General features: G+C 39.4%; 5 protein-coding genes across 6 annotated transcripts; 1 reads left to right on the top strand and 4 right to left on the bottom strand.

Moving 5' to 3' along the window:
* Positions 1 to 62: 62 nt before the first annotated feature.
* LOC108822852 (tip elongation aberrant protein 1) lies at positions 63 to 3,408 on the bottom strand. 2 transcript variants are annotated; one of them, XM_018596153.2, is made up of 11 exons: positions 3,067 to 3,408; positions 2,605 to 2,754; positions 2,329 to 2,496; positions 2,083 to 2,235; positions 1,834 to 1,986; positions 1,441 to 1,605; positions 1,230 to 1,343; positions 958 to 1,144; positions 683 to 875; positions 473 to 589; positions 63 to 353 (listed from the first exon to the last, which is right to left on the bottom strand). In XM_018596153.2, the coding sequence occupies exons 1-10, from the start codon at positions 3,245 to 3,247 to the stop codon at positions 473 to 475; spliced, it is 1,581 nt and encodes a 526-aa protein (XP_018451655.1). In that variant the 5' UTR covers positions 3,248 to 3,408; the 3' UTR covers positions 63 to 353. The 2 variants fall into 2 exon arrangements, with proteins under 2 accessions (XP_018451655.1, XP_018451578.1); XM_018596076.2 differs by having other exon boundaries at positions 455 to 589; positions 3,067 to 3,407.
* Positions 3,409 to 4,667: 1,259 nt separating this feature from the next.
* On the bottom strand, positions 4,668 to 6,956 carry LOC108859875 (RHOMBOID-like protein 12, mitochondrial). Its single transcript, XM_018633812.2, has 8 exons — positions 6,413 to 6,956; positions 6,202 to 6,322; positions 5,922 to 6,041; positions 5,706 to 5,819; positions 5,542 to 5,586; positions 5,256 to 5,360; positions 5,123 to 5,164; positions 4,668 to 5,003 (listed from the first exon to the last, which is right to left on the bottom strand). Exons 1-8 carry the CDS (start codon positions 6,775 to 6,777, stop codon positions 4,908 to 4,910), a joined length of 1,008 nt encoding a protein of 335 aa, XP_018489314.2. The 5' UTR covers positions 6,778 to 6,956; the 3' UTR covers positions 4,668 to 4,907.
* A 2,695-nt stretch (positions 6,957 to 9,651) lies between these two features.
* LOC108846312 (receptor-like protein 30) lies at positions 9,652 to 12,117 on the top strand. Its single transcript, XM_018619575.2, has one exon. The coding sequence runs from the start codon at positions 9,666 to 9,668 to the stop codon at positions 11,994 to 11,996; it is 2,331 nt and encodes a 776-aa protein (XP_018475077.1). The 5' UTR covers positions 9,652 to 9,665; the 3' UTR covers positions 11,997 to 12,117.
* A 97-nt stretch (positions 12,118 to 12,214) lies between these two features.
* LOC108846410 (cytosolic sulfotransferase 17) lies at positions 12,215 to 13,533 on the bottom strand. The gene has a single exon (XM_018619672.2). It carries the CDS (start codon positions 13,392 to 13,394, stop codon positions 12,366 to 12,368), a length of 1,029 nt encoding a protein of 342 aa, XP_018475174.2. The 5' UTR covers positions 13,395 to 13,533; the 3' UTR covers positions 12,215 to 12,365.
* Positions 13,534 to 13,777: 244 nt separating this feature from the next.
* Positions 13,778 to 22,377, bottom strand: LOC108839961 (hexosyltransferase GAUT11). Its single transcript, XM_057009052.1, has 3 exons — positions 22,142 to 22,377; positions 16,034 to 16,228; positions 13,778 to 15,495 (listed from the first exon to the last, which is right to left on the bottom strand). Exons 2-3 carry the CDS (start codon positions 16,175 to 16,177, stop codon positions 14,029 to 14,031), a joined length of 1,611 nt encoding a protein of 536 aa, XP_056865032.1. The 5' UTR covers positions 16,178 to 16,228; positions 22,142 to 22,377; the 3' UTR covers positions 13,778 to 14,028.
* Positions 22,378 to 23,696: the final 1,319 nt, after the last annotated feature.

The following is a 23,696-nucleotide window of genomic DNA, read 5'->3' as shown; positions in this document are numbered from 1 at the left end:
TTGTACAATTACGGATTAGGCCTTGGGACTTCTGTTCAAATTCATAATGCACTTACTGGAAAAAGAAGTAAAGAGACAAATTCAGGAACTGTGAGAGGAAGCATTACATTACTTGCAAGTTGAATTAAGCAAAAACAAAAAGAAGGTGAAACAAAGCATTTGCAGAGGTCCAGCAGAAGAAAGACAACAACAAAAAGAACCAACTCAGAGTTAGTTAGCTTGTCCTCATCCTCACCGAACACCTAACTTCGATTATAAATTAAAACCATCCTATCTCCAGCCTAATGTACAGAATAAGAAAAGAAATGATCTAGCTGTCCTTGTTCCTCTGTAACGCGCTGAATCTCTCTCATCTGCAATGTAATTGTTCAAAGAAACAGAGTTAGACACAAATGAGGCTTTATATGCAATGGATTCACCTGATGTTGTTCAATCACAAGGACATAAAGCCCACCTTTGTTTTTTTCTGTACCTATGACTCTCCAGGTCCGGTCTTGCTAGCTTCAACATCAATCGATACGGCATTTCTAGATTCTAAAGAAGCTTCATCTGTTTGAGCAACTGAAGCTGGAGCTGCATTCACAGTGCCCTGCACACATATTTTCAGTGAAGTAAAACGCATAATCAGTCCTCAAGAGAGAGAGAAAAGATGACTAAAAGAAAGGTATATTATTAAAATCACCATATCGAGCTGAGGTGCCACCACGGCGGTTGTGTTTATGTTAACATCCAGAGGATTGATGAGACCAATACCACCCTCCACGCCGTTTGATGGAGGATCTTTGGCTTCAGTAGCACCAGTTTGATCCATGCTCAAAGTTCTTGGTATCTTTGATGTGTTAGCCTGATCACCATTCGACATAGCTGGCCTCTTTCTGTACAACAACAACAAAAATAAATAGAATTGTTCACAAACCAATACAACCAATAGTAAGAAACTAATATAAAAGCACTCGCCTACTAAAGCTTTGATCAGTGGGCAGAACGGAGCTCTGCTTAGTTGAAAACAAAACGCCACGAAGCACTTTTCCATTTATCATTGTTTCTATACTGTAACCAACTGGGAAAGTCTCGGTTACCCTGGCCTGAAACACCATCTTTCCCTGATCAAATTGGCCAGTGTTCAAACCGAAATTCCCTCTTCCTACAACAAAAGCAATCACAAACAAGGCCTTTGATATACTGCTAAAGTTTTAAATCCAATCTTCACTAGTTTGCTTTAAACACACCTTGATTATCGTATAAGGAACTTGCATGACTTTGTTCTTGGCATTTCAGCTTCAGTTGCTTCTTTAGAGACATGCTCCCTACACTCTGATCAAGCCTTGCATCATATCCAAGTCCTGTTAACCAAAAAAAAAAAATTAAAAAAAAAAAGATTAAAAAGGAAACGCATGGAGTTTTGGCAATTAGCAAGCCTTTAGAGAGATTGGTGTAAACCTGTGTGTAAGTAGAACATGTCATCCAGTGCCTCGAGACTTTTATTGCAGCCACCAACAAAGACGAGAAATCCGGCTTTGTGAGGATCTAAACAAGCCCCTGCAGAAGAGAACCTAGCAGATGGCCCTTCTCCCATGGTGAGAACCTTTGACCACACACACGTCTCTACAGGTAAGAACAACAAAGAAACAAAAAAAATGTAAAATATGATATAGATCTCAGAGAAACAGAAACCAACAAGACTAATGATATATTTTAGAAAGACATTTTTCCTGGAAGACCTTTAGTTCCGCACTTACGTCCTTGCTTTTACAGAGAGAAAGGACCAAAGGCAATCTCTCCATAACAAGTATCAAATTTTGGTTTTGAATAATTATTTATCAGTTTACATACCGACATCAAGCACATATAGATCATCGTAAAGATTCTGAGCATCTGTAAACCCTCCAAACACATATAAGTTTCTCCCAAGTGAGACAGTCACATGACCAGCTCGAGGTGTCAACAACTGGCCTGAAGTATTCAACTCTTTCCATACGAATGTATCTGAAAGTTCAAAATGAAATTTTTTTTATAACATAAAAGAAAAAACATACACTCGAAAGGTTAAACGAATATGCATTCGAGAAAATTCTTTTGCACCTGTATCAAGGATATGAACATCAGACAGATAATAGTCATGTCCATCTTCACCACCTATAACAACGATTTTGTTCTTCCACGATGAGCAAGTGTGGCTATCTCGCGCAGATGGAGGATTCCCAATCGTAGCAGCACGTTTCCACACATAAGTCTCTACACAAAGCGTAAAAACCTATTTACTGACTTGCATTGACATGGAAAAGATTCACATGCCAATTGCAGAAAGCTATGCAATAAGAACATTACCTGTATTAAGCACGTAAAGGTCATTATAATAGATTTCGTCATTAATATCAGAAGATTTCCCACAGCCACCAAATACAAAAAGCCTTCTACCAACAAGAGTGGCGCTGTGACCTTCTCTTGCCTCAGGTCCCTCTCCCCTAACACTCTGACACTTCCAAGTATGTGAAGCTATAACCAAAAAAACCGGAACAAGCAAACCAATTCAGTATATGACTACTACTTCTCAAACAGGAGGGAGGAAGTAGAAGCTTGAGAGACAACAAGTTAAAAGCTTACAAGTGTCTAGAATGTACAGATCATTGAGAGGTTTAGTTCCATCAGTACCACCAAACACCAAAAGATTGTCACCTACTGTTGTACAGGTGTGACTGTCCCTAGGAGGAGGAGGTGTTCCACTGATTATTGGTTGAGTCCATATCTGCTTTGCTGCAACAAAGATCACCACAGTAAACCACAACAGAGACCAACTCAAAATCATATTAAGACAATAAACACTCTCTCTAAACGGTCAAATCCAAATCATTAAAAATACTGGATTGAGAATACAAAAGCTTTCAATATAATATGTTGCGCAACATGCAGGATGAATAAAAAACTCTCGAAACTGCAAATCAATCCCTAAATGATTGACGAAGATGCAAACAAGAGCAAAAAAAACAAAGTTTCAGACACCGTAATCAACATGAAATCCGACAATTTTAAGACGGAGATGAATGTGGAGGAGGGAAGAGGACAAACCAGCGTCGAAGACATGGACTTGATTGGTTTGGCAATTATCTTTGCCATAGCCACCAAACACGTAGAGAAAGCTGCCTCCTTTAATGGCGTTACAAGTGTGTCCCCACCTCTTCCCGGGCCCGTAACACGACTCACCCAGACCCACTTGTTGCTGTTGTTGTCGGACCCTTTCCCACCTCATTTTTTCTCCTTCCGTTTGGGTGTGAGAGAAAGTGCGGGAAAAAACGAAAAGGAAGAAGATAAATCTGAAATCCAAATTATATCTTCTGGAGACTCTGATTACAGCAGATTGACAAAGGAGCTTCCTTTCTTTTTGTTTTAGGTCTTTTTTTTTTTTTCGTTGGAAGAGAAAACAAAAAGGATGAAACTTTAAGCGCTTGCTGATTAGTGACGAAGCGCAAGCTTCTTGACTTTTCGTATACGTGGCAAATCCTTATGACATGTCGACACAATATTGGTGCGTTGGAGTCTCCTAAAATAGTGAAATGGGCCCCCGAGGCTTAAGGATGTACGTTACAAGGATCTTCTTTTAATTTTACTTGAAAATAAATTTCTGTGATTGGAATCAAGTTTGAAATTAAAACCTAAATATACTTGAAGATAATGTTTACCTATACTCTTTTTTTTAATCCTGAATATTTATTTGGTATTTATATGAGTATGAACATATTTATTTTATGATCAGGAAACAATTCCATAATTATTCACTATTCATTCCATAGTTTGATCAGATTTGTGACATGTTTATAATCTTATAGTCTAATAGTTTAAGTTTCTCTTAGATATTCTTAATATATAATATTTTTATACATAATTTACTTTATTAATTATGGTCATTATGTAGTTTAAAATAAACAAAATAAAATGATAGTATATATTTGTAGCTATAAAAGTTTAAAACATATAAACAATTTTACTTTTTGTATAAAAAAATAGTTTATGAAGTTAGCTTAAAATTGAATGATGTTTTATTTATTTAAATGAAAACACTTTTTTAAATAAAAGTTAATTTATGAATTTAGTATAATTTTGTTATATTAAATCCATACAGTATTTCTTTTTTAATATGATGTAAACTATGATATAAAATTGGTAAAACAGAATATAATTTTTTTTAATACTAAAATTTCAGTTAACATTAAACTTATAATAATACTGTATTACTAATTACAAGATTAATTAATGCAAAATTTTATTTAAAAAATTCGAGATTTTTAATAAGTTTATTATAATTATTTTTCTCAATAGATTTTGTCATAACTAAAAATATAGTTTAAATTGTAGTCAAAATTGATTTGTTATTAATATCTTTATGAATTTTTAATATTTTCTAAAATGTCATATATTTGATTGATGAATGCATATAATCAAACATGTCATCTTATTGTGATTTTATATGGTAATTTTTTAGTCACTCAATTTTAATAAAGTAGTTTATGTTTGAAGATAATGTTTAATTCTACCTTCTCTAATCCTGGATATTGATTTGGTAATCATATGAGTATGAGCATATTATTTTTTTATCAGAAAACAATTCAATAATTTGATTAGACTTGTTCAATAAACTTATGTTTTTCAGTTTTGATGTCAGAAGAAGAAGAAAAAACTTAACAAACTAATATAATTCAGAGTTGATTTCCAAAGTGGATCTGATCAGTCTATAGGTTAGGTTCAGCAGCAACAAACACAGACAAGATTAATATTTGGAAGAACAGATATGGTAGAATCTAATAATCTTGTGAGCCACAATATGGTCTCAAAGTTCCTAAATCATTTGAAGATAGTTTTTTTCTCTCTCTCTCTAAGATGACCAGAGCCAAGCATTGATTAGGTCAAAAGGTTCAGAAACGGAAGCGACCTCTCCTAATCCCAGCCCAAGCAATGGCTGCAACTGCAGCCCCTCCCAAATGAGCAGAACCTGAGATGTTACTGTCCCTCTGCAATCACCAAATTTTGTGTTGTTGTTTGTTTAGGAATCATCATCAGGCTATTATTCCCAACAAGTCTTGAACTTTTTGCAATGTCATAGTAGATTCTCATACAAATCAGTTATTACCTCTGTTATCCTTAAAATGTCTTTACCAATGAGGAAGATTCCCTGAAAGATAAAAAGAGTGGAGTTTTTAGTTGATTTGAGAAGAGAAGCTTTGAGCTGCCATGAAAATAAGCCACAGAGATTATAAACTTACAAGCAGCATTGCGGGAACCGGAATGAAAAATTCAAGGTAAAGAGTAGCTCTTGGGTGCAGGAAGATATCGAGCAGCATGATGGCATTCACAGCTCCACTCGCACCCTTTTTATCAAACAGAAAAAAAAAGATTTTCTTTACAATAATCCTCACTTGCAAAACAATTGATTTTTATAGATATGTCTATCTCATGTTGAACTAGAATCAATAAAGGTCTGATGAACAAATCAAATATTGAATTTCACTGCATGCTCTCTGATAGAACACCAGTCAGTTTTAAACATACCAGTCCCGGGGTTCTGGATGGATCCCTCACGAAAGCTCCATGGCCCTGTCCACCGCATATGATTAGTCGTTCAATAGAAAAAAAAAAGGTAAAAGCCTTTTCCACTCAGCATTATAATTATCAAAAGGAAACTATTTAATCTTGTTACTCAGGTTTCTCAATACCTTGGGAGATGAGGCAGCAAGATAAGCATGGTGAATCAAGTAGAACACAGAGCCACCAAGCGCTCCAGCAAAGTAAAGCTTCAGAAGGAACTGAGGGCCAAAGTTTCTTGCGATCTAGCAAGAGACACATTTTTGAGTCCAATAATGTTTTTAACTACTTAAAAGAATTATATGTCCCATGCAAAATAAAATAAAAGGAGAAAAGGAAGTGTTTACACTGGTTCCAAAGAAGTAGAGACCAATCATGTTTGAGACGATATGCCCAATATCAATATGACTGAATGCTGAAGTTATCAGAGTGTGTAGACGTCCACTGGTGAAATTGTCCAACGATATCTGCTCAAATGATCAATCAAAATTCTTAGCCTCTTTCAGTTACTATCAACTAAGATATCACCAGCATTACACCTAAATCCAATAATTCTTCATAACAGGAATCGAAACAAGCATAGTAGCTAAAATGTCTGTAAAATTTGTAAGCTTTTGGAGATCTGACCATGAAGTTATTCATCATGAAACGTTGGTCGAAAACACGCCACATGATAAAGACACCAGCGTTAGCTAGTAGTAATCCAAGGACAACGTCATTAGATGATAGTCCTTGAAGCCAATTCTTCCTGTCAAAAGGTAAGCAACAACACACAAAGATGGAAACTTTATAGTTCATTCTCATGACACAAATCTCAACAAAGATTGTAGGACAATACCATCCACGTCTCTGAAACCCAGAATAGCCTCCGAACTCGAAACCCTTTCTGGGAAACTGAGAACGGAAGAACCCAACTTTTGATTCCACGAGATTCCCCAGTTTCACGGATTTGTTCGTTAGAGCGCTCGCGAAAAACCCACGAATCTTCTCCGATCGCCATAGGAGAGAAGGGTCGAAGCAGCGGCTCGCGGGAGGAGGAGGAGGAGACGGGGTCGAAGGAAGGTAGTGGGTCCGAAAATGGCGGGTCTGGCTCGGTCGATAGATGGAAGTGAAGGAGGAGTGATGATTCGGTGGGTTCGCGAGCAGTTTGGTGAGACGCGAGGATGAGTCGACGACGACTCTACGTGAGAAAATCGAATTCATCTTTGCCCCCCTCAAAAGGCGAGACCTTTTCGCGTTAGAAGAAATCTCTGATGCGCTGGGTAAGGACTACGGGGTTTTGTTGAGTAGTCTCTGTTCGCTTTTATGTTTTTACTCAGAGAGAGAGAGAGGAATAGATGTGCAGATCAGTTTACATAGCAGCTCTCCTCTGCTGTTTTCGTGTAAAAACTTTATTCATGTTTCGGAAAAGATGATTTACAAAATTTCCACTTTTACCGTCTTTTTACATCCCTTTGTCAAAGCGCAGTAACTTTTATTTACCCCCATTCTCATCTATATTCCGTGGTAGTTTAAACATAACATTACACTAGGATAATACCCGCGGTTTTATCCGCGCTTTGAAAAAGCGCGGATTTTTATTTTTTAATATCAAATTTATTAACATGTATATTTGTTTATTAATAAGACATGTGTGTTTGGTTTCGGTTTGCTTCAGATTGTATTTTCTGATTTTCAGTTTGGTTTTGGTTGAGATATGGGTTTTTAATTTTTGGTTTAAATATATAGTAAACCGTTCGGTTATTTATGAATTTGAGTTTGGTTTGGATTGAATTATTTTGATTTTTGATTTGTTTCAAATAACAATGATAGGAACCCGATAAAACTTCAAATTCAATTAAGAGCGTGAGTCTAAATAGAGATATAAAAATTTCCGTTTTTGTTTATGATTTAGGTTGCTATATTTTTGTTACATTTTCTGGTTTTTTTTTTGTGATTCTGAATGCCTTAATATTTTAAATATGTTTAGAAATTGGCATTCTCAAAGTTATATACTAAATCATAAAATATCTGCTAATTTTGTATTCCTATGTACCTAGATTTTGATATGTGATTTCAAACCCTAAAATAATTTTAGATGAAAATATATATATATATATATATATATATATTGTATAAAGTAATTTCAAATAATCATGTAAACCTAACTTTGAATAGTAAACATGGATTCATGTCCCTTTATCTTAATTAGTACGTTTTCACGTTGGTTATGAACATATATGAGTTCTTTGAATCATATATCTTAAAGTTTCATTTTATATACAATGAAACGTATATACACTATACCATATACAATATGGTAGAATTTCAAGTAAAAAGTTAGCATGATGTATATGGGAATCATTCTATAATAAAACATGTTTTTCTGATTCACATAATGTTAGTTAAAGGAACACAATAAAAATCATATGTTTCGGTCTACCGAATACAAACTTCAGTGCTCGTATCTATTGAATTGTCAAACAATATTTATTTACTTGGTTTAAATAGATTAACTAAATAATGGATTGAGATAAAGTGTATATTTAATAAAAACTAATTTATCAAAATAATAGGAATGTTAGTTAATAAGATATATAGAAATAACAGGAAGGCTAATTAATAGATAAGTCACAACATTTTCAATGGGTCCAAGTTAAAAGTATGTCATGGTAGAATTCAAATAGGACCCTAAATTAATAGATTAGATTTGAACAAAGCACCACACAACGTTTACATGAGTCAACAATGTCTTTTTCAATGATATTTCATGTTTTCTTTCAAAGAGCCAACCAACATCCCCCATTCTAATCACCCTCAGTTAGCTTTGCTTATTCCAATTTTGTCATACTGTTGCCGTCTGTAACGAGTCTCCTTTAAGTAATTGAAAGATGTTTATATACAATGCAAGTGATATGTTTCTTATATACACATTAAACATGAAAGGCACTAACTTCGACTACTACAATTTACAAGTGACACGTTTTTGGCTCTTGATACAAACAATTGTATAACAGAGGTTGCTCTGTTTTCTTCCCATTGATTTTGCTTCTGCATATATTAACTTGGATGTGTACCTTAGCATCTCTGAAAGAAAACAAAAATAATGCATTAATCTTATGAAAAATCGGTATAAAAGGCACTCAAAAACAGCAGCAACGCTTTGCTACAGATTCATCCAATGGAAACTGTACTATAAAAACAACAAAGCAACTTATGCTATAACTTACATGAAAGAAAATATACTCACGTGCTCGAGCTCCTTTAGTAAGGAGATCCGCACGGACATTTGGAATCTAGGGATACTACAGAAACATATTCAAACTGCTCTCTAAGACTACGGAAACACTGCTGATCGAAAGGTAGGCCAGCCCGGAGGTTCATCAATCATCTTAACAGTGTGCGTACGATCTGTTTCAACCTTCATCGATAGTATGCCCCGATCCTGAGGCATGCCATAGCCTAGAACAGCCCATCTCTTTTTATCTTACGTCCCATATCAATATATCATTTAAGATACCAACCAAGACCGTTACATAGCTCATGTTCTCCTAACATGTAGGGATTCGGAGACCCATCTCCGAAAGTTCATCAACCACCTCTTACAATACATTATACATCTTTATGAGTCCTTTAAGAAAAAAAAAATATTTATGCGTCTTATCCAAACGAGTAGGACAATGAAGTAAAGTATTTCTTACTTGCTTTTAACATGTAAGAACCCTTTCAACTTAACTTCTAGAATTTAGATAAGCTCTGAGATTTTCGGCAATGTAGGGAAAGCACTATGATTACTTGACGTAGGTTTTTCCTCGAGACGTGAAGTTCAATCTGCAAAAAAAAAAAATCACAATTATTTAAGTGGTTTAAAATAATAATGGCGTGCCGCAAGGGAGAGGTTAGAATGAAACAATGGTCCTTTTGAGTCAAGTGGGGGAGAGTGTGGGGACAAGTCATTGATAACGGAAGACTTTGACAAATTAACTGAAAAATTTTACAAGAGTTGACGCAAGACTTGCGGAACCAAAGCTATATAAAGAGAGGAGCCCCATAAGCATTGCATTACACAATACTTACCACACAAACTTAAGAAAGAAGAAAAAGAAGGATATATGATGAATCCAAGTCGATCTTATTTCATCTTCTTCTTTTCCCTTATATTCAACACTCTTGCTTCTCCTACGCACCAAAGGGATGCTCTTTTGGAGTTCAAAAATGAGTTCCCCTTCAATGCACCAGTCTCAGTCCCAGATGTTTATATTTATACCTCCTTAAGTTCGTGGAACACAAGCAGTAGTGATCACTGTTCCTGGGATGGTGTCACATGCAACGCTAATTCCGGTGAGGTGATATCACTCTTCCTTGAGAACACCTATCTCAATGGCTCTTTGAAAGCAAACACTAGTCTTTTAAAACTCCATCATCTTCAGAACCTAACCCTTTCCAGTTGCGATCTCAGCGGAGAGATTCCTTCTTCACTAGGAAACCTTTCTCATCTCAAACATCTTGATCTTGGTGGGAATCACTTGATAGGTGAAATTCCGCCTTCAATTGGCAACCTAGACCAGCTAACATTTATGAGATTGGAATCAAACAACTTGAGTGGTAACATTCCTAGTTCATTTGCCAATTTAAACAAGCTGTCCCATTTAACCCTCTCAGAAAATCAATTGTCTGGCGGAGATTTACCTCTGATACTATCAAATTTAACCAGCTTGTCCGAATTAGACCTTTCTAAGAACCACATCAAATCCAAGCTTCCATCTAACATGAGTGGACTCCATAACTTGGAGGTATTTGCAGCGTTTGGAAACTCTTTTCTCGGGAATATCCCTACATCTCTGTTTATGATTCCTTTGTTACAAAAGGTTTTTTTGAGTGGAAACCAGTTCGAGGGACCCTTAGAGTTTGGGAATACATCATCTGAGTTATACTTGCTAGATCTTTCTTCTAACAATTTATTCGGACCAATCCCAGAATCTATATCTGGATTTCTCAAACTCGAGTCCTTAGATCTTAGTCACAACAATTTCACTGGGTCAATCCCAAGATCTATGTCCAAATTAGTCTCCCTCCAGTTGGTAGATCTCTCCTACAATAAGTTGGAAGGTCAAGCACCGAGTTTCTTGTGGGGCTTGTCTTCCTTGAAGCTTTCTCATAACTCTTTCAGCAGCTCCGAGGAATCACTTGTCGTCAATGGAAGTCACTCTGATGATCTTAGTTCATATTCATTCCAACGATCAAGCCAAGTTGATATTGGTTCAAATTCACTCCATGGATCATTACCCCGATGGATTTGTAAGTTTACATCATTAATCTTCTTAGATTTGTCAAACAACCATCTCTCCGGATCCATTCCTTCATGTCTTATGAATTTCACTGCTCTTGGCGATATACTTCTAAGAAACAACAGCTTGAGTGGATCCCTTCCAGAGATCTTTACCAATGCCACCAAGTTACGAACGCTAGACGTTAGCCGTAACCAGTTATCGGGGAAGCTTCCAAAATCACTGATCAACTGCTACTCTATGGAATATCTGAATCTGAAAGGGAACAAGTTTAAGGACATGTTTCCATCTTGGTTGAATTCTTTGAGAGAGTTAAGTGTTCTGTTTCTCGGATCAAATGCATTTTACGGTCCAATCTCTTCACATTTTAGATTTCCAAGTCTGCGAGTCATTGACATATCGCACAATAGCTTCAATGGAACATTTCCACAAAATTATTTTGTGAAGTGGCGTGAAATGTCGATTGTGTGCGTAAATGATAGCAAGCACTTGTGCAATGTCCACATGGGGCAGTACCTTTTTGACGATTCAATGGATATGATGTATAAAGGTGTAGACACAAAGTTTCCACGGATCTTATATGCGTTTAAAGCCATCGATTTTTCTGGAAACAAATTCACTGGACGGATCCCTAAATCAGTTGGCATGTTGGAGGGGTTGATTCATGTCAACTTTTCAAGAAATGCATTTACAGGCAGTATCCCTTCGTCCTTGGCAAATCTAGCAAATCTCGAGGCACTAGACCTCTCTCACAATAAGCTTTCGGGTACTATTCCTCGTGATCTCGCCAGGCTCTCCTTCCTCTCCTACTTGGACTTCTCCCACAACTTTCTCCAAGGTCCGGTTCCACGAAGCACTCAGTTTCAAAGCCAACATTGTTCTTCCTTCGAGGACAACCTTGGACTCTACGGTCTTGAGGAAATTTGTGGACAGATCCATGCTCCGGAACCAACATCGGGAGATTCACAACAGTCCGAGGAATTCTCATCACAGTCAGAAGAAGTGTTGAGCTGGATAGCAGCTGCAATAGCCTTCGGACCTGGTGTGTTCTGCGGATTGGTGATCGGATATATCTTCTTCACTTCACACAAACACGTATGGTTCATGGAGAAGCTGCGTCGAAACCTTCCCGGTGGGATCATCACTGTTCGCTAAGCCCATATCTCTCTCTCTATCAACTGTGTTTCTTTAAACGTCTTGTAAGTCTCTACTTCCAATAACTGGTTCGTTAAAGTGTTGTGTGTTGTACTCTCCGTTCTATTAAAGATACCTACGTGGTCGGACCAACTATTGCCTAAACAATTATAAGCTATGTTTATTCTCCTTGTACAAAAAAAAAATTATAAACAGAGGTTGCTCTGTTTTGTACCCACTTTTGCATCTCAAAAAGAAAAGTTGCATTAAATTAGGAAAAAAATGATACATATAAATGATAAAAGACATTAAACAACAAAGCAACTCATGCTATAATAAACCCAATACAAAGGATAAGAAGAAGCAGACTATATCACAAACGAAAGAAGATCATATTTGTGTTGAAGCAAGAAAGCCAGTTCCTCTAAACTTCTCCTCCATCAAACCATCAATACGAGCCACCATCTCCGTCGTCAAATAATTCTCCCAATCCCCAACTTTCCCTTTCCTAAAATACGCACTGTTCGCATACACAGCAGGACGATCCTCCCTATCTTTCTCCCCTTTGTTAGCTTCAAGATTCTTCAAAGTCTCAAAGCTACAAAGCTTCACAACTCTCTCCACAACCCCTCCTTCCTCCTCCTCCCCCGTGAAACCGTACCCCATAAACTCAGCTAACCTCTTCACGTACGGGAACGGATCACTCCTCATCGTCTCGTACTTCAAAAACAAAACCTTCTCCGGGTTCGCTTCGTGGGCCTTCCAGTAGCCCAGCACATGATCCAGATAAGGCCCATATACAGACAAGCCTTGACAATACTTATCAAAAGCCTCCTCGATGCTAACCACATCTCCTTGTTGAGACCTCTCCTTGTGAGCGAACGTCCACATTGAGACAAACGTGTCCTTGGGGTCTCTCCATATGTAAACCATCTTGCAACCGGACTTCAAGATCGACTCCGGTAAGAGATTGTAAGGAATGTGAGTGGAGAAGAGCGTGTTGCCTTCGTCCTTGAGGACGTCGACGCTCGGGAAGAACGGGAAGTCGATCTCGATGTAAGGCACGAACTCGTGCGGGTTGCGTTTCAGGAGAGGGTTCGTCGACTCGTCGTCACCGAACTTGGACCGGTTCGCGATCGCGAAGGTCAAGGCCTTGAGCCACGTGGTTCCGGTTTTCGGGTAGCTGCAGACGAAGAAGTCGCTGGGCCGGGCTTTGAAGAAGCTCTGGGCGTGGAGAAGGCCTTCGAGGAGAGGTTGGAGCCACCAGTGGCCGCCGTACTCGACGAATGGGTCTTTTGGTCGCCAGCCGTTTTGGTGAGGAAGCGTGGCGATGGTTTCTTGGTAATGTTTTTGGTTCTTCTCGAATTCTGATGGTGGTGGTGGTGATGCAACGGCGTCGTTTTCGGGTTTGGGTTCCATTACAGAGTAGATGGTTTTGTCTTTTTTTTTTCTCTTTATTTGCTATGTAAGTGAATCAAGTGATTGATTGTTTGATTACTCGTTTTGTGTTATGATGCTATAATATATAGTTTTGCTGTGTGGGAAATATAAGTAAGTTGGTGGTGACGGCTGACGGGTGAGGAGGATACTAGTTACCAACAACGTGTTATATGTGTTTCACGGTTGCTGGTTTGGTGACTATGGAGTTTCTTTTTATATAATTAAAAATTCACATTTTAATTAAAAAGTGTAGTAAAAGTTAAAACTGGAAATTTCTTAGTTAACTGGGAAATAACCTAATTGCAAATGTCATGTACCAATCAAATGTAACAACATTTCATAAGTTCTTCTAGAGCAAGTGATAGCAGCATGATTTTACATATAAAGTTTGTACTGGCAAAAATAAGTATACATGAAATCTATTCAACCACTCTCTAATGTGTGGAATGTCTCTTTAGACCATAAGACAGGGAAGAACAGCCTTCAGAGAAAATCTGAATATGACAATTGACAAATTTTCTGAGATCTCTACAATATTACAAAAAAGAAAACAAAAAAAGAATCTTCAAAGTGTATAAGAAAATCAATGTCTCAAAAGTGTTTTCTTGTTTTTTTAAGCTGTGACACAATCTTGTAAATAAGGATGACTGGAGTTCAAAAACCTTAACCAGAACGGTTTATACCTACCTATAGCCAGCTTCAGCCAAGGTTTCATGTTACCATTGTAGTGAATCACAGCAGCCGTTTCGATCAGACGGTTATCAACGTTCACATCGTAACCTAAACCTAACACATGCCACCTTCTGTCTAGCGGTTCAGTGAGACCATAGAAAGCCAATAGACCCGGAGGGAGAGTCCCCAGCTTCCAAAGCGTCCGTTCTACGTTCTGCTCTTGCCAGTAGTGGTACCTAGCAGTCGCATTCGCTTTCCTCCAAGCGACCAGGTCGAAAACGTTCATACCAAAGGCCCATCCGCATGCTTGCGGGTCGAACTTTGAGCTGATGAGTGGGTTCGAGAAGTTTAGATACTTGTAGTAACGGTGGAAGGCTTCAAGACATGTCTCCACAGCTCCATTGACGTTCCCATGCAGATCCAAGGAGAAGAGTGGAGTCAAATCTTTCTGAACGACAACATCATCGTCAAGGAACACGATCTTCTCTAGCTGAGGATAGATCTCGGGGATGTAGAATCTGAGATGGTTTAGTAATGACAGGTACTTCGGGTTCCTCACTTTGGGCTCAGGATTCGTTTCTTGACTTGTCTGGTCTCCGAAATAGTAAGCTCTTGAATCTGTATCCAGAAGTTGTTTAACAACGGGAGAATAAGAAGCATTCAACCAAGAGAACTCTTCTAAGCTCCTGATCTCTATAGCTGAGCCTTTGAAGTCGTTACCTAGAAACCAAGCCTGCATAGCCTTGTAGCTCACTTGATTCGTCACTATGTGGAAAACAAGCTGTTTCGGATGATCAGCATTAGAGACGGTTGAGTTAACAACAACCGAGGCGGCTATCACGTTATCAGTGAAGATACAGAAATGGTAGAGGTTGTTGTCAACAAGCCTAGGCGAGTTTCTGTTCTCCTCCGCTAGTCCACGGCGTGATGGCTGCTCGGTTAGCCAGTCAGATGTGAGCTTGACCATCAAACAGTGGAGGCTCTTTGGTAACGCCTCAGCAACCGATTGCGCAAATAATGTGGTTTGAACAGTGGCTGCGCTTGCACGCTCTTCAAGGGATTGGATGTGAGATTTCATGGTCATCAACGTGGTGGCTATGTCGTAATGCACGTCTTGCGCCTTGTAGATAAGAGTCGATAGACCGGTAACGATGGGTTTAGCTTCGTCTAGTGAAATGGGTTGGCCTCTCATCGCAGCTTTTGAGAGCAGAAGCTGACAGCTTCTGATCTTAGAAGTCAACTCCCAAGCTAAGTGAAGATTGTTGTGCTCTTTGGCTATAAAAACATAAGCCTTGGCAAGCGTCATTTGCTCTCCTAACTGCCTAGCGAACGAGGAAGCGCTTGTTACCTCTTCAGTGAAGTTTAAACGGGGAGGAGGAGATACGTCCTCGGTGCTTGTGTCTCTTTCCTATCAAATAAAAAGAAGATCAGAGTCAATTCTCCAAAAGACGCAAACATCATGAACACTCATTATAATGTATATTTGGTATGATATTAACATAAACATCAGCAATTTTTGATATAACTACTGCATGTACTTTCATTAAAGAGCTTAGCTTAATACAAAATCTTCCTGTCTAGTGTCTACAACTCTACACTATGGTATAAAGCGCCTTGAATATTTTCTATCTCTCAAATTATCGGCAATCAATCAATGTCAAGAATATAATACAAAACAGTAGACGTAAAGGTACAAATATTATTCAAGAAATTTTGAATATTTTCACACATGGGACGTGAGAAATGCTCTGTTTTATGATCTTATTATACACTGACACTAAGAGCAAAAAAAAACAAACAAACAATGTCAATAAGACAGCCACAATATTCCCAGGGCAAGTAAATCTTCTATAAGAAGAAACCAATAACTAAGAGTCAAAATCTTTGATCCAAAAAAAAAAAAAAAACTAAGACAATCAAGAGATTTAATTTATAGAGAGACATACAAGTATAAGCTGAGATGGATCTTGTTGTTGATGATGATGACGATGCTGAACCATAAAGAGAACCAATCCAGCGACAGAGAAAGAAGCGAGGAGAAGCCATATCCAACTCAACAATCTCCTTCTAGCTACCCTCCGCCTCCTCATCTCTCCCCTTCTCCTGTCGCCGTATCCTCCACGGTTTTACTCTAAACCCCTTGTGGGCTTTGTGTCATTTGACCTTGAAGCCCAAACATCTTAGAGATGGGCTTGCGACTTGGTCTGACTGATTGTTGATGGGCTGAGTTGTTAATGAAAGCATTCTCCATATAAGTCAAGGAACGGTCAAGAGGATAAGTCGAGATAACGACTTACGGTTACAAGAAGAAGATCAGCTGAAGAGGAAGGTACGATCATCTTCTCCGGCGAGCTTGCGCGACACAGCGACGTTCTGGTGTAAGCTCGGTGACCGTTTCCGATCGTCTACGTATCTTGTATCACATCGATACCTGCATACAAGGAAGAGAGTAGATTAGACGATAGACTTGTACTTAGCTAAACGAGATTGTATAATCCACACCGGAGGAGTTTTCCGGTGAGAGCTAGTACAAAGTTGAGAGCTCTGACTCTCCCCAGACGTAGCGACTGGAGGTCGTGAACTGGGAAACCAAATCGCAAGTGTCTTTCTTGTTTACGTATTCAAACGAAATCGATCGATACAACAAACGCAAATCAATACTCAAACGCAACTAGTGGTATCAGAGCCAGGTTGGATCATTCCGCAGTCTCAAGCGTCAGATCAGTCAAGAAGAAGCATCTCCAACAAGTAAAGAAGGTTCAGGTTAAGGTTCGAAACTTATCTGTACTCGTCTGCGATTGTGCTGTTGTAGATCGATTCAAGACTGGTTGATACAGTCGTCTTGAGAGGGTGTTGTAGTCTGTGATTGCTTCTGGTTTTCGGTTTCTGATCAAGACTGCAAGCCAGGGAGCAATGGAGCCTACGAAGGGGAAGTTTGAAGTTGATAAGTTCGATGGACATGGGGATTTTGCAATCTGGAAGCATAAGATGCTTTGTGCACTTGAAATCTTGGGATTGGACTCCGTTCTTGAGGAAGAACCAACTGCATCAGAAGAAGATGCAGAAAAGTCAGAGTCAGAGAAAGATGTCAAGCCAGATCCAACTAAAGCAGCGAAAGACAAGCGTGTAAGGAGTCTCATTCAGATGAGTCTGAGTGATCAGATAATCAGGAAAGTAATGAAAGAAACTACAGCATTGGGTATCTGGAGAGCTTTGGAAAGAGACTATCAGACTAAGTCTCTTCCAAATCGAATCTACCTCAAGCAAAGGTTTGCTAGCTACAAGATGGACGAACATAAGAGTATAGAGGAGAATCTAGACATATTCCTCAAGTTGGTTAATGATCTAGAGAGTTTGAGCATTAAGATCTCTGATGAAGATCAAGCTATTCAGATTCTCACAGGGCTTCCTCCCAAGTTTGAACCTCTGGTTCACACCTTGAAGTATGGGAGTGGGAAGGATACTCTTACAGTGAACGATGTTGTTACTACTGCTTACGCAAAGGAGACTGAACTCAGAGAGAGAGGTCTTTTGGGAAAGTCTAAAGCCGATGCAGAAGGGTTGTATGTTAGCGAAAGAGGCAGAGGTGATCGGAAGGGTAGCTACTCGAGGAACAGGTCCAAGAGTAGAGGCAGAAATTCTTCAAGGCAGAAGGACAGTAAGTCGAGAGGTGCTTGTTTCATTTGCGGGAAAGAAGGGCACTGGAAGCGCGAGTGTCCTGATAAAGGAAAAAACAAAGGCACTAGTTCTGTGAATGTTGCTAGTTCTAAGAACCAACCGCTGATCTTAACAGCAAGCATTCAAGACACAAGAGATGAGTGGGTGATGGACTCAGGAGCAAGTCTGCATATTACTCCTAATCGAGACTTATTATTTGACTTTAAGGATTGCAGTGGAGGGAAAGTCTTAATGGGGAATAATACGTTCAGTGAGATAAATGGAGTTGGGAAGATTCGCATTAAGAGGCATGACGGATCTGTGGTGATTCTGACGGATGTTAAGTATATGCCTACGATGGGTAGAAACTTAATATCATATGGGTGTCTAGAGAGGGCTGGCTGCAACTACGTTGGAGGAGATTACTCAGTAAAGTTCTACAAGGATGGAGCTGAAGTACTATCTGGAAAGTATACAGATGGGTTATACTATCTAGAGGGAACAGTTCTACGAGGTGAAGGCTGTTCTGCAATTGTGAGTTCTCAGATCGACAGTACAAAGAAGTGGCACTCAAGGTTCGGACATATCAGTCAGAAAGGTTTGGAGCGATTGGTTAAAGAAGGTTACTTGGAAGAAAGTGACATTAAGAAGTTGGAATTTTGCGAAAGTTGTGTGTTTGGGAAAGCTCACAAGCAAAGTTTCAAGAAAGGAAAGCATACTTCAAAGGAGGTTTTGGAGTACGTTCACTCAGATTTATGGGGTGCGCCATCAGTGGTTCCTAGTCTTGCAGGAAAACAATATTTCATCACCTTCATAGATGATTATTCTAGGAAGGTCTGGATTTATTTCCTAAAGACTAAGGATGAAGCTTTCGAAACATTTGAAGAATGGAAGAAGGAAGTGGAAACTCAGACTGGAAGAAAAGTGAAGTGTCTACGCACAGACAATGGTCTAGAGTACTGCAACAATCGTTTCGATGGTTTCTGCAAGAAGTTTGGGATTAAAAGACATCGCACATGTTCGTATACTCCTCAACAAAACGGTGTTTCGGAGAGAATGAACCGAACCATTATGGAAAGGGTCAGATGTATGTTGTCAGAAAGTGGAATGGAGGAAAAATTTTGGGCAGAAGCAGCTTCCACTGCAGTTTATTTGATAAACAGATCTCCAAGCTCAGCTACAGATTACAAGTTGCCAGAAGAATTGTGGTCAGGCAAGAGACCAGGAATTAAACATTTACGGAGGTTTGGTGCAGCTGCTTATGTTCATACAAGACAGGCAAAGACGAGCCCACGAGCGGTTAAAGGCTACTTTGTGGGTTATCCGGATGGTGTCAAAGGTTTTAGAGTGTGGTTGCCTGAAGAGAAGAAGTGTGTGATCAGTAGAAACGTCATATTTCATGAGGAGGAAGTAATAAAGCACTCACAGGGAGTTACTAAACCTGTGGAAGCTGGAGAAACTAATGGATTGAATATAGGGAAAGGTGTGCTGAAACAAGACAAGAAGCGTGTTTCGTTCAGTCCAGATTTGATTAAAGGGCCATCTCCGTGTAAGAATGACTCAGAGGCGTCTACTTCAGGATCAGAACCTTCAGAGAGTTCAGTTTCAGGTGGAGTTGTTTCAGATTCACAGGGTGAGGCTGTTGCTCAGGAGGAGGAGGTTACTGTGGATTCAACAGAAGCAGAGGAGCAGGATTTGGACAATTATATCCTAGCAAGGGATAGGAAGAGAAGGGAGACAAAGATGCCATCAAAGTATGATGACTTTGATGTTGTGGCTTACGCATTGTCAGCAGCTCAAGATATTGAGGTGGATGAGCCGAGGTCTTATCAGGAGGCTATGAGGTCTAAAGACAGAGTTTTTTGGACTGCAGCAAGTGATGACGAGATGGTTTCTTTGAACAAGAATGAGACTTGGGTATTAGTTCAAAGGCCAGATAAGAAGCGTGTGATTGGGTGCAAGTGGGTTTACAAGAAGAAGCCTGGAATCCCCGGCATTGAGCCACCAAGACATAAAGGGAGATTAGTGGCAAAGGGGTATTCTCAGGTAGAGGGTGTTGATTACAACGAGGTGTTTGCTCCGGTAGTCAAGCACATTTCGATCAGGAACATTTTGTCTCTGGTAGTAAATGAAGATTTGCATCTGGAACAGCTAGACGTGAAGACGGCTTTCCTAAATGGTACTCTAGAGGAAGAGATTTTTATGGAACAGCCAGAGGGTTATGAAGTGAAGGGAAAAGAAGATATGGTTTGTCTACTCAAGAAGTCTCTGTATGGACTTAAACAGTCGCCAAGGCAGTGGAACAAGAGATTTGATGGATTCATGAAGGATCAAGGGTTCAGGCAAAGCCCTTATGATCAGTGTGTTTACATAAGTGGTGAAGAGTTGACAGGAAGGATTTATCTTCTTATCTACGTGGATGACATGCTACTGGTTTCTAAGAGCATGGATTTAATTCAGAATCTGAAGGATAAACTCAGCCGAGAGTTTGAAATGAAGGATCTAGGAGCAGCTACAAGAATTTTGGGAATGGACATTCTAAGGAACCGTGAGGAAGGAACTTTGAAGCTGTCTCAGGGAAAGTACCTTGAAAAGGTGCTCTCAACCTTCAACATGAGTGATTGCAAGCCAGTTACTACACCTTTGGGAGCACAGTTCAAACTGAAGAGTTTGGATGAGAAGGAAGAGGTTACTGAACCACAGTTTATGGTAGATATTCCCTATGCGAGTGCAGTCGGTAGTCTGATGTATGCCATGGTTGGCTCACGACCAGACATTGCACACGCAGTAGGAGTGGTCAGTAGGTTTATGGGAAATCCAGGAAGAAAGCACTGGGAGGCGGTAAAGTGGATTCTGAGATATATTCGTGGAACTACAGATTTTGGTTTGTGGTTCAAGAAGGGAGAAGGATTCAGAGTGGAAGGCTACAGTGATGCAGATTATGCAACTGATCTCGACAGAAGGAGATCAGTTACAGGGTACTTGTTTCAAGTAGGAAACAATACTGTGAGTTGGAGATCGGGGCTTCAACCCATAGTAGCTCTATCTACTACAGAGTCTGAGTATATGGCTCTAAATGAAGCCGCTAAGGAGGCATTGTGGCTTAAGGGTTTCTGTGAAGATCTTAACTACGATCAAGGCGCGGTAAAGGTCAACTGTGATTCTCAGTCAGCTATTTTTCTGGCTAAGAATGGAGGCTACCACGAAAGGACTAAACACATCCATACCAAGTTCAATTTCATTCGAGATGTCATTGCTAATGGTTCAGTCTCAGTGGTCAAGGTTCATACTACGGTCAACCTAGCAGATATTCTAACGAAGTCAGTACCTGGAAAAACGCTGGAGAAGGCTCTGGTGTCTATCAAGGTGTCTGACTAAAGGAGCTTTGTGATCCTCTGAGATGTCTTTCGATAATTTGCATCTCGCAGAAAGAGGAGGAAGGAAGAAGTGAGTTAGTGTGGTCTACTACTTCTAAAGGAAACAGAAATTATCGAAGATTTGTAAAAATGGTCTTGGGTTTGAGAGTTTTACCTGTAAGAGGTTGCAGTCTTGAAGCAGAGGATCCTGAGAGATTCGTATGGTTACTGCATCAGAGTTCTCATCTTGATGAGGAGGTGAAGCATTGAAGATTCTGAGAAACTTGAGTGGTCAAGGTGGAGTCTTGTGGTGTTTCAGTTGTCGAGAGAGTTCGGTTTGAGGTGAAGAGGTTTTTTGATTCATCTGTGGTGGGAATCAAAGGAGTCGAGAGTCAGAGATATGGAGAAGAAGCAGAAGTCATTGAGGCAGAGCTTCGCTTAGGGTTTTCGAGTTCTTTGTCGGCAGAGAGACAAGGAAGGTTAAGGTCATGACAAGGTGGAGTTTGTGGGCTTTGTGTCATTTGACCTTGAAGCCCAAACATCTTAGAGATGGGCTTGCGACTTGGTCTGACTGATTGTTGATGGGCTGAGTTGTTAATGAAAGCATTCTCCATATAAGTCAAGGAACGGTCAAGAGGATAAGTCGAGATAACGACTTACGGTTACAAGAAGAAGATCAGCTGAAGAGGAAGGTACGATCATCTTCTCCGGCGAGCTTGCGCGACACAGCGACGTTCTGGTGTAAGCTCGGTGACCGTTTCCGATCGTCTACGTATCTTGTATCACATCGATACCTGCATACAAGGAAGAGAGTAGATTAGACGATAGACTTGTACTTAGCTAAACGAGATTGTATAATCCACACCGGAGGAGTTTTCCGGTGAGAGCTAGTACAAAGTTGAGAGCTCTGACTCTCCCCAGACGTAGCGACTGGAGGTCGTGAACTGGGAAACCAAATCGCAAGTGTCTTTCTTGTTTACGTATTCAAACGAAATCGATCGATACAACAAACGCAAATCAATACTCAAACGCAACACCCCTGATTCGAGCAGAGAGCCCTATGAATTTCGAAATCTGCCGACAGAGGAAGAAGCGAGAAAGGAATCTAAATAATCTAATACGAGAGTTTGTTTGTGATTGTGATCTGACTTTCGCTTTTGCTTGCTTAATGATCTCTCTTCTTTCTTTCGTCACTGTCCGAAGAAATGTTTAATGTTGTTGACAGATCTAATCTTATTGGCTCACTCAATCACTGTCGAGATCATCAGTTCTAAACTTTTCTTCGTTTTTTTTCCAAACTAAACTTTATTTTAATTACAAAATCCGACCGGGAGTAGATAAAATGTCCATTAACACCCTTATCACTCCGTCGGTGTCAGGATTTGGTTTGTGTTTGGTCCAGAAACAATAGCTAAATTTAGTAGAAACAGGAGGAATAACATAAATATCTTCAGTTTTTACGTCCAACACGTTTTCTTCGATGGTGTCACAAAAGAAAAGTAGTAGTACGCTGAAATAAGACAAGATCCTCAGCTACAGAGAATCATCGCCGGCAGGATCCTCCCGTATGATGCAACTATGGTTTTCCACCTCCACCTCTGCAAACTAGCGATCTCTTGGGGTCTCCGTCGATCACTTTTCTCAATTGGGTAACTATGTGGGTTAACTATGTGGGTTCTTTTTGGGCTTCAGCTAACTATTTGGGTTTAATATGTGGATGTGCAATGGCATTTGCCATTAACTATAGCCTAATGGGCTTGTAAACTATTTTATTTCTCATGCATTAATATGAAAGCCTTTAGTCAAAAAAATAAGACAAGATATTCGTATTCTTTTTTCTTTTTAAACAAATTACGAAGTTGACAAACAAAAAAAAACAAAAAAAAAAAACAAATTACGAATTTGAATTTTCTTCAAACATTATTGTCTCTTCCAGCTTCTATTTTTTGCTTCCAAACGGGTCGTATTGGGTTGGGGAGCAAATGGGCTAGCTAGTGGTCCCATAAGGCCATATCTCATAAACTCGCGACTCGAACTTTGGGCTTTTTCTTTCTAAACAAGGAATCAAATGGTCCATATGGAGAAAGAGAGCATTTTGGTGACTAGAGTCTAGAGGGAAGGGAACAGTACAAGAAGTTTCTTTTTTTTGATTAAGAACAGTACAAGAAGTTCAGATCATGAACCTTGTGTTATTCGAATAACGTCACACGTTCAAAAGATAAATAAAATTATATGGCCGGTTATAGTGGCCGTTGTCTACATGATCATAAGATGCAACTTGTTGAATAGAGTTATATCCTTCATTCGCGGAAGCAATCCTCTGCTTCACTTATACAACAAAAACCAAGGGGTTAAGGCAACTGCTCGCTGAGGATACTCTCTGCTCGCAAGACCAGAAAACATTTCAAAAAGTCGCTTGGTTTAACTAATAGCCTCTAGAACTTTTTCCAGATTGTAGTCATGTTTTTTTCTCTATTTTTGCCATGCCAAACAAACTTTAGTTTTCAAACTTTCTAGATTGTAGGCTCTTTTCATTTATATGATACTAGTGTTCAGACCCGTAAATCTTAAATTTGATATCAAAATAAGGATGTAT

Source organism: Raphanus sativus, chromosome 1 (genome assembly GCF_000801105.2).
Source record: "Raphanus sativus cultivar WK10039 chromosome 1, ASM80110v3, whole genome shotgun sequence".
NCBI lineage: Eukaryota > Viridiplantae > Streptophyta > Magnoliopsida > Brassicales > Brassicaceae > Raphanus > Raphanus sativus.
Note: the sequence above shows the minus strand (reverse complement) of the source record. Positions and strands in the feature narration are given on the sequence as shown.

Excerpts from the sequence above, each read along its gene's own strand:
- LOC108846410 (XM_018619672.2), bottom strand. The coding sequence starts at position 13,394 with ATGGAACCCAAACCCGAAAACGACGCCGTTGCATCACCACCACCACCA.
- LOC108839961 (XM_057009052.1), bottom strand. The coding sequence starts at position 16,177 with ATGAGGAGGCGGAGGGTAGCTAGAAGGAGATTGTTGAGTTGGATATGG. Across the intron at positions 15,496-16,033 it reads ATCCATCTCAGCTTATACTT|GAAAGAGACACAAGCACCGA; the intron begins GTATGTCTCTCT and ends TTTATTTGATAG.
- LOC108859875 (XM_018633812.2), bottom strand. The coding sequence starts at position 6,777 with ATGAATTCGATTTTCTCACGTAGAGTCGTCGTCGACTCATCCTCGCGT. Across the intron at positions 5,820-5,921 it reads TCTACTTCTTTGGAACCAGT|ATCGCAAGAAACTTTGGCCC; the intron begins GTAAACACTTCC and ends GTCTCTTGCTAG. Across the intron at positions 5,361-5,541 it reads CATCCAGAACCCCGGGACTG|GGTGCGAGTGGAGCTGTGAA; the intron begins GTATGTTTAAAA and ends TTTGATAAAAAG.
- LOC108822852 (XM_018596153.2), bottom strand. The coding sequence starts at position 3,247 with ATGAGGTGGGAAAGGGTCCGACAACAACAGCAACAAGTGGGTCTGGGT. Across the intron at positions 2,755-3,066 it reads AGTCCATGTCTTCGACGCTG|CAAAGCAGATATGGACTCAA; the intron begins GTTTGTCCTCTT and ends TCTTTGTTGCAG. Across the intron at positions 2,497-2,604 it reads TCTGTACATTCTAGACACTT|CTTCACATACTTGGAAGTGT; the intron begins GTAAGCTTTTAA and ends TTTTGGTTATAG.
- LOC108846312 (XM_018619575.2), top strand. The coding sequence starts at position 9,666 with ATGATGAATCCAAGTCGATCTTATTTCATCTTCTTCTTTTCCCTTATA.